The sequence below is a fragment of the Zeugodacus cucurbitae genome, chromosome 4 (assembly GCF_028554725.1).
Source record: "Zeugodacus cucurbitae isolate PBARC_wt_2022May chromosome 4, idZeuCucr1.2, whole genome shotgun sequence".
Taxonomy (NCBI): domain Eukaryota; kingdom Metazoa; phylum Arthropoda; class Insecta; order Diptera; family Tephritidae; genus Zeugodacus; species Zeugodacus cucurbitae.
This window is the reverse complement of record NC_071669.1, coordinates 37,151,042-37,163,358: the sequence shown is the minus strand read 5'-3', so window position 1 is coordinate 37,163,358 and position 12,317 is coordinate 37,151,042. Positions and strand designations below refer to the sequence as shown.

The 12,317-nt window shown below is 33.7% G+C and overlaps 3 protein-coding genes across 6 annotated transcripts in view; 1 reads left to right on the top strand and 2 right to left on the bottom strand.

Annotated features, from left to right (window-relative positions):
• Positions 1 to 2,836: 2,836 nt before the first annotated feature.
• LOC105211563 (uncharacterized) lies at positions 2,837 to 5,302 on the bottom strand. Its single transcript, XM_011183069.3, has 3 exons — positions 4,995 to 5,302; positions 3,618 to 4,932; positions 2,837 to 3,556 (listed from the first exon to the last, which is right to left on the bottom strand). The coding sequence occupies exons 1-3, from the start codon at positions 5,169 to 5,171 to the stop codon at positions 2,964 to 2,966; spliced, it is 2,085 nt and encodes a 694-aa protein (XP_011181371.2). The 5' UTR covers positions 5,172 to 5,302; the 3' UTR covers positions 2,837 to 2,963.
• Positions 5,303 to 5,642: 340 nt separating this feature from the next.
• LOC105211561 (cAMP-dependent protein kinase type I regulatory subunit) overlaps positions 5,643 to 12,317 on the top strand; it is a 42,794-nt gene continuing 36,119 nt past the window's right edge. Inside the window, exons 1-2 of one of the 2 annotated variants that reach the window (XM_054229635.1) lie at positions 5,643 to 5,962; positions 6,064 to 6,381. In XM_054229635.1, coding sequence (XP_054085610.1) covers positions 6,217 to 6,381 — 165 coding nt within the window. In that variant the 5' untranslated portion in view covers positions 5,643 to 5,962; positions 6,064 to 6,216. Of the gene's footprint in view, positions 6,382 to 12,317 lie in introns of both variants that reach the window. The other variant, XM_011183065.3, reaches the window with a different exon arrangement.
• On the bottom strand, positions 9,718 to 10,692 carry LOC105211560 (protamine). Of its 3 annotated transcripts, XM_011183063.3 has the most exons (3): positions 10,537 to 10,692; positions 10,220 to 10,478; positions 9,718 to 10,163 (listed from the first exon to the last, which is right to left on the bottom strand). In XM_011183063.3, the coding sequence occupies exons 2-3, from the start codon at positions 10,469 to 10,471 to the stop codon at positions 9,915 to 9,917; spliced, it is 501 nt and encodes a 166-aa protein (XP_011181365.1). In that variant the 5' UTR covers positions 10,472 to 10,478; positions 10,537 to 10,692; the 3' UTR covers positions 9,718 to 9,914. The 3 variants fall into 3 exon arrangements, with proteins under 3 accessions (XP_011181365.1, XP_011181366.1, XP_011181364.1); XM_011183064.3 differs by having other exon boundaries at positions 9,718 to 10,145; positions 10,220 to 10,655; XM_011183062.3 differs by having other exon boundaries at positions 10,220 to 10,653.

The window sequence follows — 12,317 nt, the reverse complement described above, 5'->3', positions numbered from 1 at the left end:
ATAAAAATTCATGTTAAACTAGATAATGACTTACGATAAAAAAATCAAAAATTGACAATATGGCGACGTTTAAAAAAAACTAGTGGAATTTTACCCAAAATTGTGGTCGTTTTAGGCCTTCCAAAATTCGATTTTTTGATCAGATCAAAAATCGATAGGTCATTGTACGGAGAACTATATATAGAACATGTAAAAAAAAATTCGATAGTAATCGGATCATGTGTTTTGAGTAATTACTGCAGCAAATTCGGAAAATGCTGTTTCGAGAAAAACGCGTTTAAAGATAAAGAGATCGTTTTCACTGTTACCGAGCGGCTGCTCTTTAAATTGCTATAACTCAAAAACTATTTGAGATATCGATTGAAATTTTAATATGTTATTTTTAAAGGTGTAATCTACCGAAATATGAAAGAAAAAATCTATTTTTTTGAAAATTCACACTAGGTGTGCCCCTTAATAACAATATTGAGTATTTTACTTCAAAAAACAATTTTTTAATTATAATAAACTAAACAAGTAAGGAAGGACTAAGTTCTGGTGTTACCGAACATTTTATACTCTTGCAATTTATTTATTTAATTTTATTAATATAACAAACAATTTGACTCACTTATGCGGCATATATGTATATGGTATAAAGTATACTTCAAAGTTCGGGTAAATGGGAAGTAGGCGTTGTGAACCGATTTGGACTATTTTCATAACATTTCAATGGGAATCCGGGAAGATATTATAAACCGACTTCATTGAAATTGGTTGAGTAGTTTCGGAGATATGGTTTTGACCCATAAGTGGGCGGAACCATGCCAATTTAAAATTTTGTATACCATTTTGAGTGCAGCTCTTCTGTACCATCTTTGCAATGAAATGCTGAGTTAAAGCATTTTCAGTAGTTTTCAACATTACCTTTGTATGGGAGGTGGGCGTGGATTTCCTCCATTTGTGGACTGTATAAGGTAGTAGCTAAAGGAAATGACTCTAGAAAGTTTCCTTGATGTAGCTTTAATAGTTTACAAGATGTGTACAAAAAACCAATATGCCCCTTCATAGTGCGATCCTTCATACCAAATTTTACTTTTATAAATTTATTTATGGCTTAGTTATAGCTCTTTATATGTTATTATCGGCATTTTGTGGGCGTGGCAGTGGTCCGATTTCGTCCACCTTCCTATGGTGCCAGGAAACACATCTACCAGGTTTCATCAGGATATCTAAATGTTTACTCAAGTTACAGCTTGCAGGGACGGGCGGACAGACAGACATCCGGATTCGAACTTTTCTCGTCACCCTAACCATTTTCATATATATAACCCTATATCTAACTCGTTTAGTTTTAGGACTTACAACCAACCGTTATGTGAACAAAACTATAATACTCTCTTTAGCAACTTTGTTGCGAGAGTATAAGAAAGTTTAAATAATTAATACTTCGTTGAATTACTAATGTTAGACAACACCCCACCACATCTCCAAGGCATTGAGTCCACGCCTTCTGCACAACACTCCATAACAACTTTGTAATTCCGGATTCTCTTTTCCTTCCTTAAACTATGCCCAAAGATTTTCACTCTGATTAAGGTCAGGTGTTTGAGCAGAGTAGCCCATAACCTTAAAAGGATGCGAAGTAAACTCATTTTTTGCCATAGAGTTTTTTATTTTTTGTTTATAGACCCGTTTCTGTGGGATTTTCGATACAGCGTATGGGAGCATAGTCGGTTCCATTATTTCAACGTACATTTTGATATCCCTGTTTTTTAAGCCAATATAACGGACCTATACCGTTGCAAACACCCTAATTCATTGATTTTAGCAAACACCCTAATTCATTGATTTAGTCACATTTCGTTCCATTGTTTCAGAATTTGGTTTCCATTTTTTCCATTTCTTTGCGTTTTGACTGAACATCCAACGAATTATTTAATAAACTTGTAAGATTTTCCTTCCGCCAACACTTTTTAACCAAATTTTGTTCTTCGTTAGAAAAATTCTTGCCAGGTCCCATTTTCGTAAAAGAAATGCGTTTTCAAATTTAAAGGGCGATGTATTCACTAAAGAACTATTGTACCAGTTGACTTCAAGATCAGTAAGATTTCTAAACTAATCAAGTATTTATATACCGTTAACTATTCCATTTAATAAAATTGAAACTCATCTTGAAATATCTGACTCCTAAAAGTATGCATGAAATATTTGTTTTCTGCTCTCTGGAAAAGCAGAGAACGTAAATGTAATATATATACATACACGTTCTCCGGAAAAGCTTCGTTCTTAAAATTACAGAACACACATACTTACTCACTTATTTAGCTTATGTGAAAGAGAAAACTGCAGTCCTGCTTGGTTATCAATAGGAAAAGCAAAAGCACTTTCTCACAATATAGAAAATATACTCGTAACGTACTCTCTCCTACTTACAGGCTTGGTTTTCTGGCTTCACACGAAATCTTTGAGTGAGGTAGGAAAATTGAAAAGCCGTGAAATTTTTATTGGGCATTCGAAAAGGAACAAATATGTTTGTGTATGTATTATCTGGTATTATGCTTGGATTTTAAATGCTAAAATAACGGTGAAATTGAAATAGAACAAAATTGGTTTTAACTCTATATATGTATGTGTGTATTTATCTGTATTTCGTTGGACCATATAATAATTAAATAAAAAGATTTTCAATATACATATTTTTTATTTAATATTTTGTTATTTCTGCAGTGATATTAATATAAATATATATATACATATAAATATATATATATATATAAATATATATATATATTAAATTTCAAACTGTAAGTCCACCGAATGCCACTATCAAAAATACACAGAAATAAACAACAAATTTTCGAAAAAGTATATATAGAACATGTATTTATTTATCTCCCATCATTAGTAAATTTATATTAAATTTCCACAAATTCATTAACCCATCGTCGATATAATACATCATCTAAACATGTTTGCATTCATTACACGCTGATTGGGGTGGTGGACGCTATACTAGCTGCTGCGGTCGCCGCACTCTTCTTAATAGCAATTTTTGCAACACCACTGGCACATTCTGTTGAACCACCCATCAAAACCAAGAACATACCGTTATGAGCAACGGTTTGCCATAATTTGCCGATCCATTTGTCAAGTTTCATCACAGTTTTTTCCGTATTATCCAGCTGAAATTCGTCAGTGCCTAATCGTAAGTTGGTAATTGTCAGTGAGTGTTCCAGCGCTATCTCACGAGCTTTGTTGATTGCGCTCTTATTTGTATCCAATTCGTAAAAGGAAACAGTTTTTAGTGTGTCCGGAATTTCATTATCTTCCGCTTTTGTTATGATTTCCTTCACCTGTTGCTGAAGCGTCCCGTTGGTGATAATTGCCGTTCTTCTGTCACGTTGGGATGCATGTGCCAAAAGGTTATTCTTAATATTATCACCACTGGCCAAACGCATGATGTCGTGTAAACGTTTCTTTTGCGTAAGTATTTCATCGCCATACTCTAGACTGTTCGCCAATTTCATTTTCACCAACTTTAAACTAGCCAAGGAGTCTTCGACGGAGTCGTGACCTGGAATAAGTAAAAGATAGGTTAAAATATTTTTAAAACAAATATTAGATCATATGTTTACCATCTGCATTTTCCTGAATAGCTTCCTTCAAAAATGTCATAGCAAGCGTTTGTAATTTGGCTTTCCTCCTACGAATGCCACTCAAATTGAAGCACATACTCGTGTCTATCACGTAGGGATGCATCATTTTCATTGCGTTCAAATCAAAGTTCAAAGATTGACCAACTAAAATAGCATCCGGAGGTAACAGTTCTTTTACCTCACGCTGCACATCTTTTATTGTTTTTGTTACAGTTCTCATGATGGTCGCTGTTATTCCAGAAAAGGGTGTTAAGTAGTCAACGATTTTATTCGTTGGCATCACCAGTGTTTCATAAACGGTTTCAAGATCTTCGTTGACAATCGAAACACGCGTAAGCTCATTCTGTCCAATTACTGTCCTACACATTTCACAGTCCACGCCAAACATTGGGCTGTTATCCGTCACAGGCTTGTATTTGTCCTTAGTAAACACATATTCTTTGAAACGGTTGCTAAGTTCACCACGTAATGGCATTGGATAACCCTCATCCACCATTTGTAAAGCAGAGAGCAACAGTTTTGTACGTGGAAATTTGTCTCCTACGGGCAATTTACTTTTCTTAGTAGCGGGCGTATCTTCACTGATTGGAAATATTGTTTTAACTATTAATGTAGGATCTTTAGTCATTTCGACTGCCAACTCCAGTGAGCCATGCTGTTCTATTAACTTATGTGCTTGTACATTTGTTAGAGGTACCTGCGCCATTTCCTCAATAATGGAACCTTCTTTCAGAGGCGGTAATACAACCTCCAAACGGGTTTGAAATATTTCATTTGTTTTTGTGAATTTACTTTCGTTAGACAGATAGTGATATAGTGAAAGGCCTTCCAATATTAGCACAACACTATGCGAAAGCCGTAACGGTTTTTCCAAAAAACACCATCTATCCGGACTGCACGGCGACTTTTTCCCTATTAGGGCCGACATTAACAAATGTTGGATATCCGTTAGAAATATTGGTGTACGTTGACCTTGCGGCATCTCTAACGAAGCGCGTTGACCGAATTCTCGCAAACGTAATATGGGCACATTTTCCAATTCCCTTTTACGTTGTCGTAGTTGGCGACGTAACTCTTTATACTGTTCTTCAGTAAGTTGTAGTTTTAGTCGCTGTTGTTCTTCTGTGGTTGATGACACCTGTGAACTGTCGCTAGCACTACCGTCAGTGCTTTCACTTTTTGTAAGTTTAGGACGTTTAGTTTGTGGTTCATCTTCTACAGCTACATCCGATATTACTTTTCCTGTTTGAGGTTTGGGGGGCATCAATTTGGCAGATTTCTTTTTATGCGTCACCTGAAAATTTAATTGTTTAGATGTTAGATGAAAAACTATTTAAGAGGTGCTATTGCATGTACCTTCACAAATCCATCGTCGTCATTTTTGGTTGTAGTCTCGCAAGTTTCAGAAACAACTTGGTTCGTCGCAGTCTCCCGGCGATCATTGTCATTTAGTTGTACCAATTTCGCAAGTGCGAGCAACTTCTTTTTCTTCTTTTCTTTGCGTTCTTCTTGTTTTGATGAAAATGTCTTCATTATTGATTTTCTCTACACAATATGATATATACAAAATAAATGTGGATCAACAAATTTTTCTTTTGTTATTTTTGAAATTTCACGTGCTGAGATACGAGAGTTGTCATACTTGTCAATGAATAAATGAAAAGAGTTGCCATTTCTTTGTAACTACTGGAAATATCAGCACAACCTTGTAAAGCAACACTGAAGGTTGTTGTCTTGGATGAATTCTCTGACAATTCAAGTTTATTTTTCTATTGATGAAGTACTAAATATTTTGACCGGGGAACAAATTTATTTTAAATATTATAACTTAAAATTTTTTTAAAGAAAACATAAATTTTACCAAAATCCAATTGAAAAAAAAAATTCAAAAAGTTGCAACCAATGTTTACAAAGACTTAGTACATTTAATTTTTACACAAAAAAATTCGATATGGCAATGATGTATTTGACGTCCCTGAACAACGATCAAAATTTTATTTTAGGCCAATTGTTTATAATATTTGTGTAGTTGAATGAAAACATCTGCGTCAAATGAATTTGATATATTAATTGTTTGTTTAATATTTTATGAATAATTGTTACTTTTGAATAAATTAAGAAATATATAAAAAATTTAGTGCATAAATAAAAAATTTGTGACAAAGCAGAAAGGAAAACCACCCAGAAAATCAGTGTGTGTAATAGGGTGCAAATGAAAGCGAGTGAATAGAGAGAACAAAGAAAAACACTACAAAAACGAGAAAGTACAAAACGATAAGCTGCGTTTTACACTTTGTAGTGTAGTGTTTGCGAAAAAATAAAACGTGAATATTACTCGTCAGCCATTTACACTTTTCAAAATATTGAAATTATTTTAATTTTCACGTTTCATACGGCTACAATTGAAATACAGCGCCAACAATAGCACTACAAAGTTAAGGTCGTCGTGCCCAATATTTTGTTGTTGTTACGTGCCAGCGCCCATCAGCATTCGCTAACTAGTCCTCAAGTTGGACCCTGCTAATATATTACCATATACATATACTTAGTAGTTGTGGAAAGGTGCTTGTCTGCAATCATGGCCAATACTTTGGAGGAACAACAAAGTTTACGTGAATGCGAAAATTACATTCAGGCGCATGGTATTCAACGTGTACTAAAGGATTGCATTGTACAACTTTGTGTTAGTCGCCCGGAAAACCCCATTCAGTTCCTGCGTCAATATTTCCAGAAATTAGAAAAGGTAATTCATATATAAAAAATACTTGTCTTGATTTGTCATTTTGATTTAAATATGATATGAAAATTGAAAAGGCAAAAGGCAAAAGCTACTGTGCTAAGGTGGTGATTATGATGCGTAGGTGCTATTATAACGACTGATTCACGACATCTGAAACAGTAATTGTGCGCACTTACACACAAGTTTTACAAAAAATTATATATAAACAAGTGGGAAGCCATACAGATATATACTATATGCACACATGAGTGAATAAGTGCTTATGAATAAGACTTTAGGTAAAATTTCGTATTGCAAAACTTAACCATATTTTCAACATTACCCCTTTCTTGTGAAATGCAATTTAGTATTCGTATTTTAGGTCCAATTCAAAGTATTTGCACAATTTACATATTTTTGTATAGAAAACATGTACGTATAATGGCTATGTTTGTAGTGCTAAATATAAAGAGATTGTAGTCTGAAACGACATCACGGTATTGGTTTTAGTAATATAATAAAATATATTTTGTTAATTCTAAATGCTGGGTACTTGAAACCCATTTTAATTAATCTAACATGTTCGGCATTCGAACGGCTAATGTGTATAATATGTACTTTAATATTTTCACTTCTAATAGGCGCCTGTTACACGTTCAGTATTTATCGTGATATTTCCAGTATCGCGATATTTATTGAACGTTTAGCATGCAACATTGATGGATCACGATTCAGATCACAAAATATTTAAATATTTTGAAATCCAGATCCCGATATATATACTACCTATACATACTCTTTTTGCTTTAACCTTGACTGATCCCATATAATTCTACTTTACGAATACACCCCTTTCCTGTCTTTCTTCTTTTGGAAGAAGTTATTGATTTCTTTTTAGAAACTCTACTTCTTGAAGAGCAAGATGAAATCAATCTTCTGTGCTGCTTTTTGGGTGCACATGAGCTCAAACTCCATATTGAAATATTTCGATTTTATATTTATTTATATTTTAATGCACATTTGTTAGTTTTTTAGATACATTTGTTTGGTTTTTTCTTGCGCTTTGATATCTTTGCACGCTTACATTTAGATTTTGAAAATTTTAATTTGTTTCTCCTAAATCTTTTACGTTGTCCACATCTTAATTTCTTAGCTTTTTTAGAACGCTTCCTACTTTTTACTTTACGAGTACACCCCTTTCCTGTCTTTATTCTTTTGGAAGAAGTTATTGATTTCTTTTTAGAAACTCTACTTCTTGAAGAGCAAGATGAAACCGATCTTCTGTGCTGCTTTTTGGGTGCACATGAGCTCAAACTCCATGATTGTTGTGCGGCACAAGCCCTCCGCTTAGGCGCATAAAATGCCTTTAAAATAATACACATATATAAAATATTTTTTTTCTTGCAAATTACAAACAAACATAGCAAACCTCTTCAATATATCGCAGCCGTTTTTCCTTTGGCATTGCTTTCCAAGCCTGAGCACCTCTTTTGATGATATCAACGGCTGTAAGGCCACAATTGTGCTTTCGAAACTCGCGTAGAAAATTTAAATAGGGATTTCGCATTAATGGCCCTGGTCGATGGCATTTACTTTTTCCCGCAGATTTCTCTCCATTCTTGTTTTTCGATTTGAACAGACACTTAGAAAAAGTAAACGCTAACGAATTTATGCTTTTAGGATCCATTTACTTTATTTATTGGTTATTAACATATATTATTATTTGCTTTCAATTTTAACCGAACTGGAATTTTAATTTATTCTCTACGAATGATTTATTAATATATAATTTCAAGGCTTCGCAGTAAAATATATACTTACGGATAAAGTCAAAGGATACTAATACTATTTTAAAAGTTCTTGAATGGAGTTTTTTAAGCAAAAAGTCCTGCGAGTGTTAAATGTGTTACAGTAGTATTATATTCTTGAAACATAAAAAAAATATTATGAACTTAATTTTAGTACAATTGTATGTTGTTGTTGTTGTAACGATTATCCATTATTTTTTTCATATATTCTTCCATCCAGTTTTGTCCCTGATTGGAAAGCCCATCGTGTTTAAATTTTTTTTTAATATTTTGCCAAGAAGTATTTGATTCGGCTGGTACACTTTGTGTCTCTGTCTCTAAACTACCCCTCCGCCATCAGCTATTGTTTATATTAATACCAACAAATGGTTAATTTCTGTAAAATTTATTTAAAATTTCTTACCTCACTCACCAACGGATTGATTTCGATCAAAATTTTCAATTTTGCCGTTTCAATAAATTCAAAATTAGCGACATCTATGAGTAGTTCTACTTTTCCTTTAGTATTTTTCTTACACATTTCATTTATAGAAAGCTTTACATTGCTAAAACCAAAGTGTATTCAAAAAAGTGAACGAAGTTTTTGACATACCCTTGTTTGACAATAAAATAGAAAACAATTCATGTATTGGTTTACATTAACCCGTCTTTTTTATCTTGAACAATATAATATATGTGTATTGATAAAATTTATTGCAATTTGTCAGTTGGAGCACAAAACATTTCTAAATTGCTTCCATGAGTTGTTTTGCACAACCAAAAAGTATTCGGCATTTACTTTTATTCATTTAAAAATATTTTTTTTTGTTTGAAATTTGTTTACTTTTGAATTTTAAAATGTCAATGTCAATTTTTGAATAAATGTAAGAGTTAAATCAATGGCAACACACATGTCAAATTCGGGTAAAGAAAAATTAAATGTCATATACTTACAGCCGGTTTCAGTTGCACCATTTGACTTAATTTTTATTTAAACGATCTCGCTTTGCCATTTAAATATTATTTAAATATTGTCAATGTAACTATGGTTAAGTTTTTCTATCAACTGATTTCCAATATTTTTTCCATTGTGGCAAATAAATAAATTTGTTTGTTTACATAAATATGCTCTATTCTTTCTAACATTCATGCATTTTAATTTTTTGTATGTCAATTTTGAAAAATGGTGAAAACCATAAAACTTAAGTACAAAGTTAAATAAAATTAAATAGAACTTAATTTTCAATGAAATTTTTCGTGAAACCGGCTGTTAGTTCACTTTGTTGAATACACTTTGGCTAAAATCAATTCTTCAATTATATTGTTATTTTCATTCATACAAATTTATTGTCTATATATAGTAAGAAATTGGTGATCAAACCAAGAAGTGAAATATTTTTAGCCTTCCCGGTCGTACCAAAACAATTGTTTTACAAATTGTGCAATTGGTAACCTTATCAGGTCATAAACCATAGAGATGCTTAAACTTCAAAAATTTGGTATTTTGTGTCCAATTCAAACTTTTGTGTTTCTTCTGAAAAGAAACCCAATTCTAAATATTAAAAAAACACTGTTTAAAATATACAAATTTTTTCATTTATTTACACACATTTTATGCCAGGCTACAAACAAAAGCGATTCAAGACTCCTTACTCTATAAAACGCATAGCTGATTTTGATATTTCGTTAAAACATGTAAACTCTTCGTCGATCGTTAAAGCGATCGTTAGATATTGTGATTTCCATTAGTTGATCCTAAGTTTGCGCCCACTAAATTCTGCAGCTTCTTCTTCTCTTTCGCTTGCAACCTCGGCGCTTGCGTCGTTTTTTGGCGCAACGCCTCCTTTTGGGTCTTCGCCTACGGGCACACTTCGACTTCCTTCGACGACGTTTTCTTGCACATGGATTCGGGCATACTATGCCGCAACTGTCTTGGAATGGCGTTGCACGCATCTGTGTCGGCTGCGCCGGTATTGGCGGTGGTGCTGGTGGTTTTCTTTTCTTTGGTGCATAAAAAGCCTATGGTAAATTCTTAGACTGAACGTAATGGTGGATCAGACGCAATTCATACTAACCTCTTCTATGTACTGTAATTTCTCCTCCTTGGGCATGCTCTTCCATTCCCTGGCACCGCGACGTATGATTTCAACAGCCGAAAGCCCAGTATTGCGCAATCGAAATTCGCGTAGAAAATTCAAGTATGGATTACGATGAAGTGTCCCGCTGGGTCGTTGGCATTTTCCGGTTCTCGTTTTATAAAAAGCCGTTTTGGACGCGCCATTGCCCTTGGTTGTAGAGCGCGTCGACAATGTTTTTTGAATTTCCATGGGATAACTTATATTAAAAATTAGTTTTTGCGATTCGACGCATTAATTTTGATTTAATTACGTACTTTTAATTACAAATATAATAAATACTATTTAAACGTTTTTTGGCTTATATAACAAATTTTTAAATCAATGAATTTAAATCTTTTCCACTTGAATTTGTAATGATTGAGAAAATTCTTTGAACTTGAAATTTAAAAAAAGAATCTTGAAAATATTTTCAAATGCTTTATTGTAAATTATTTCCTAATGATATCAGTGCTAAACATGTAAAGTGTAATGATACTGGGGAATCAAAGGAAGTAACGTTTTTGAATATCCCATTTCTATTCAAAATCTCTTCTGGTAAAGACAGCAATTCTTGATCCCTCGCGCTTATTGCCATTTGCAGAGAGAATGTTTATAAACTTTATTTAAAAGGTTAACCACATGCTGATGACGGCCGAAAATCAACTGGCCATCCAACGGTAACTTACTAATGGAGGATTGATACTAATTTAATCGCATCATTCTTAATTCGTCTATCTTTTTATTCTTTGTTACATTTTGACGTATATATTCGTAGTACCAACATTCTCCACGCTATTTTTGATTGGCAGCGGCTCCTTACGGATTCCAGTCCAATACGGATTCCGTATCTATAGAGATTTGCGTACTTGCCCACATCGCTTACAGCCGTCTGAACGCTTGTGTGTATAAGGTATACATATGTTAAATTCTATTAACTATTTGATAAAGTGGAATTATTTAGGGAGTAACTAATTATTTAAAAATATAGACAACAATTAAGGAAAGGCTAAGTTCGGGTGCAACCGAACATTTTATACTCTCGCAATTTTTTTCTATATTTTTATTAAGATAACAATGGGACTTACGGATCGGGAAGACTGCAGGAAATGTCAACAGCAAGGTGCAATAGAAACAATGAAGCATCTTCTGTGCTCCTGCCCTGCATTGTCAGGACAACGACTTCGCTTCTTGGGGGCCTCACAATATGAGAGTCTGGAAGGGGTATCAAAAGTGAAGCCACAAAAACTTTTAAAATTCGCGTCAAGCGCAGGCATCCTAAAGGATGACTACTCCTCGTGGACAACATGACGGCACTCCATCTGGTATCGCAAAGGACCTAAATAGGTCTATGTGAGGCGTATTGGCCTACCAGTATAACCTAACCTAACCTATTAAGATAACACAAAATTTTACTCGTATATTCGGCATAAAGTCCAATAGAAAAACGAAAATCATCATATATAGTATATAGGCACCAACATACATTATATCCAAGATTATATGCTCATTTAATTTGGCAAAGATATTTCACATATTAACCGATTTAAAAGCTATTAAGCCCATCGTATTTTTGAAAATACTATAATTCGGTAAATATATGAGAGCTGGCGAAGTTATGACCCGATTTTAACCATTCTTGGTACAGAGATACACTATTAGAAGAAAGACAATTCCTCTGAATTAAGTTAAGATATCTGAGAGCTTTACCGCTATTTTCCGTGAAAATTTACCATTAAGGCACTGAGTTCACCATATTCGATATCCGGGGCATTGAAAAGTTATGTCCGATTTCGACAATTTTTCCACAAGGGATGCCCTTATGTTCTGTATACAGTATTTGTGGAAAGTTTTATTCCGCTATCTTCATTGGTTCCTTATGTATATATTATAAAGTGAAGGAATAAGATGGAATTCAAAATTGAGTTATATGGGAAGTTGTCGTGGTTGTGAACCGATTTCATCCATTTTCCATACGTGTCATCAGGGTTTCAAGAAAATATTATATACCGAATTTAATTGAAATAGTTCATGAGTAGCTCCTGAGATATGGTGAGTG

Coding starts and splice junctions, on each gene's coding strand:
- LOC105211560 (XM_011183063.3), bottom strand. CDS start 10,471: ATGGAAATTCAAAAAACATTGTCGACGCGCTCTACAACCAAGGGCAAT. Junction 10,164..10,219: donor AATTACAGTACATAGAAGAG/GTTAGTATGAAT, acceptor AATTTACCATAG/GCTTTTTATGCACCAAAGAA.
- LOC105211563 (XM_011183069.3), bottom strand. CDS start 5,171: ATGAAGACATTTTCATCAAAACAAGAAGAACGCAAAGAAAAGAAGAAA. Junction 4,933..4,994: donor ACGACGATGGATTTGTGAAG/GTACATGCAATA, acceptor TTAAATTTTCAG/GTGACGCATAAAAAGAAATC. Junction 3,557..3,617: donor TATTCAGGAAAATGCAGATG/GTAAACATATGA, acceptor TACTTATTCCAG/GTCACGACTCCGTCGAAGAC.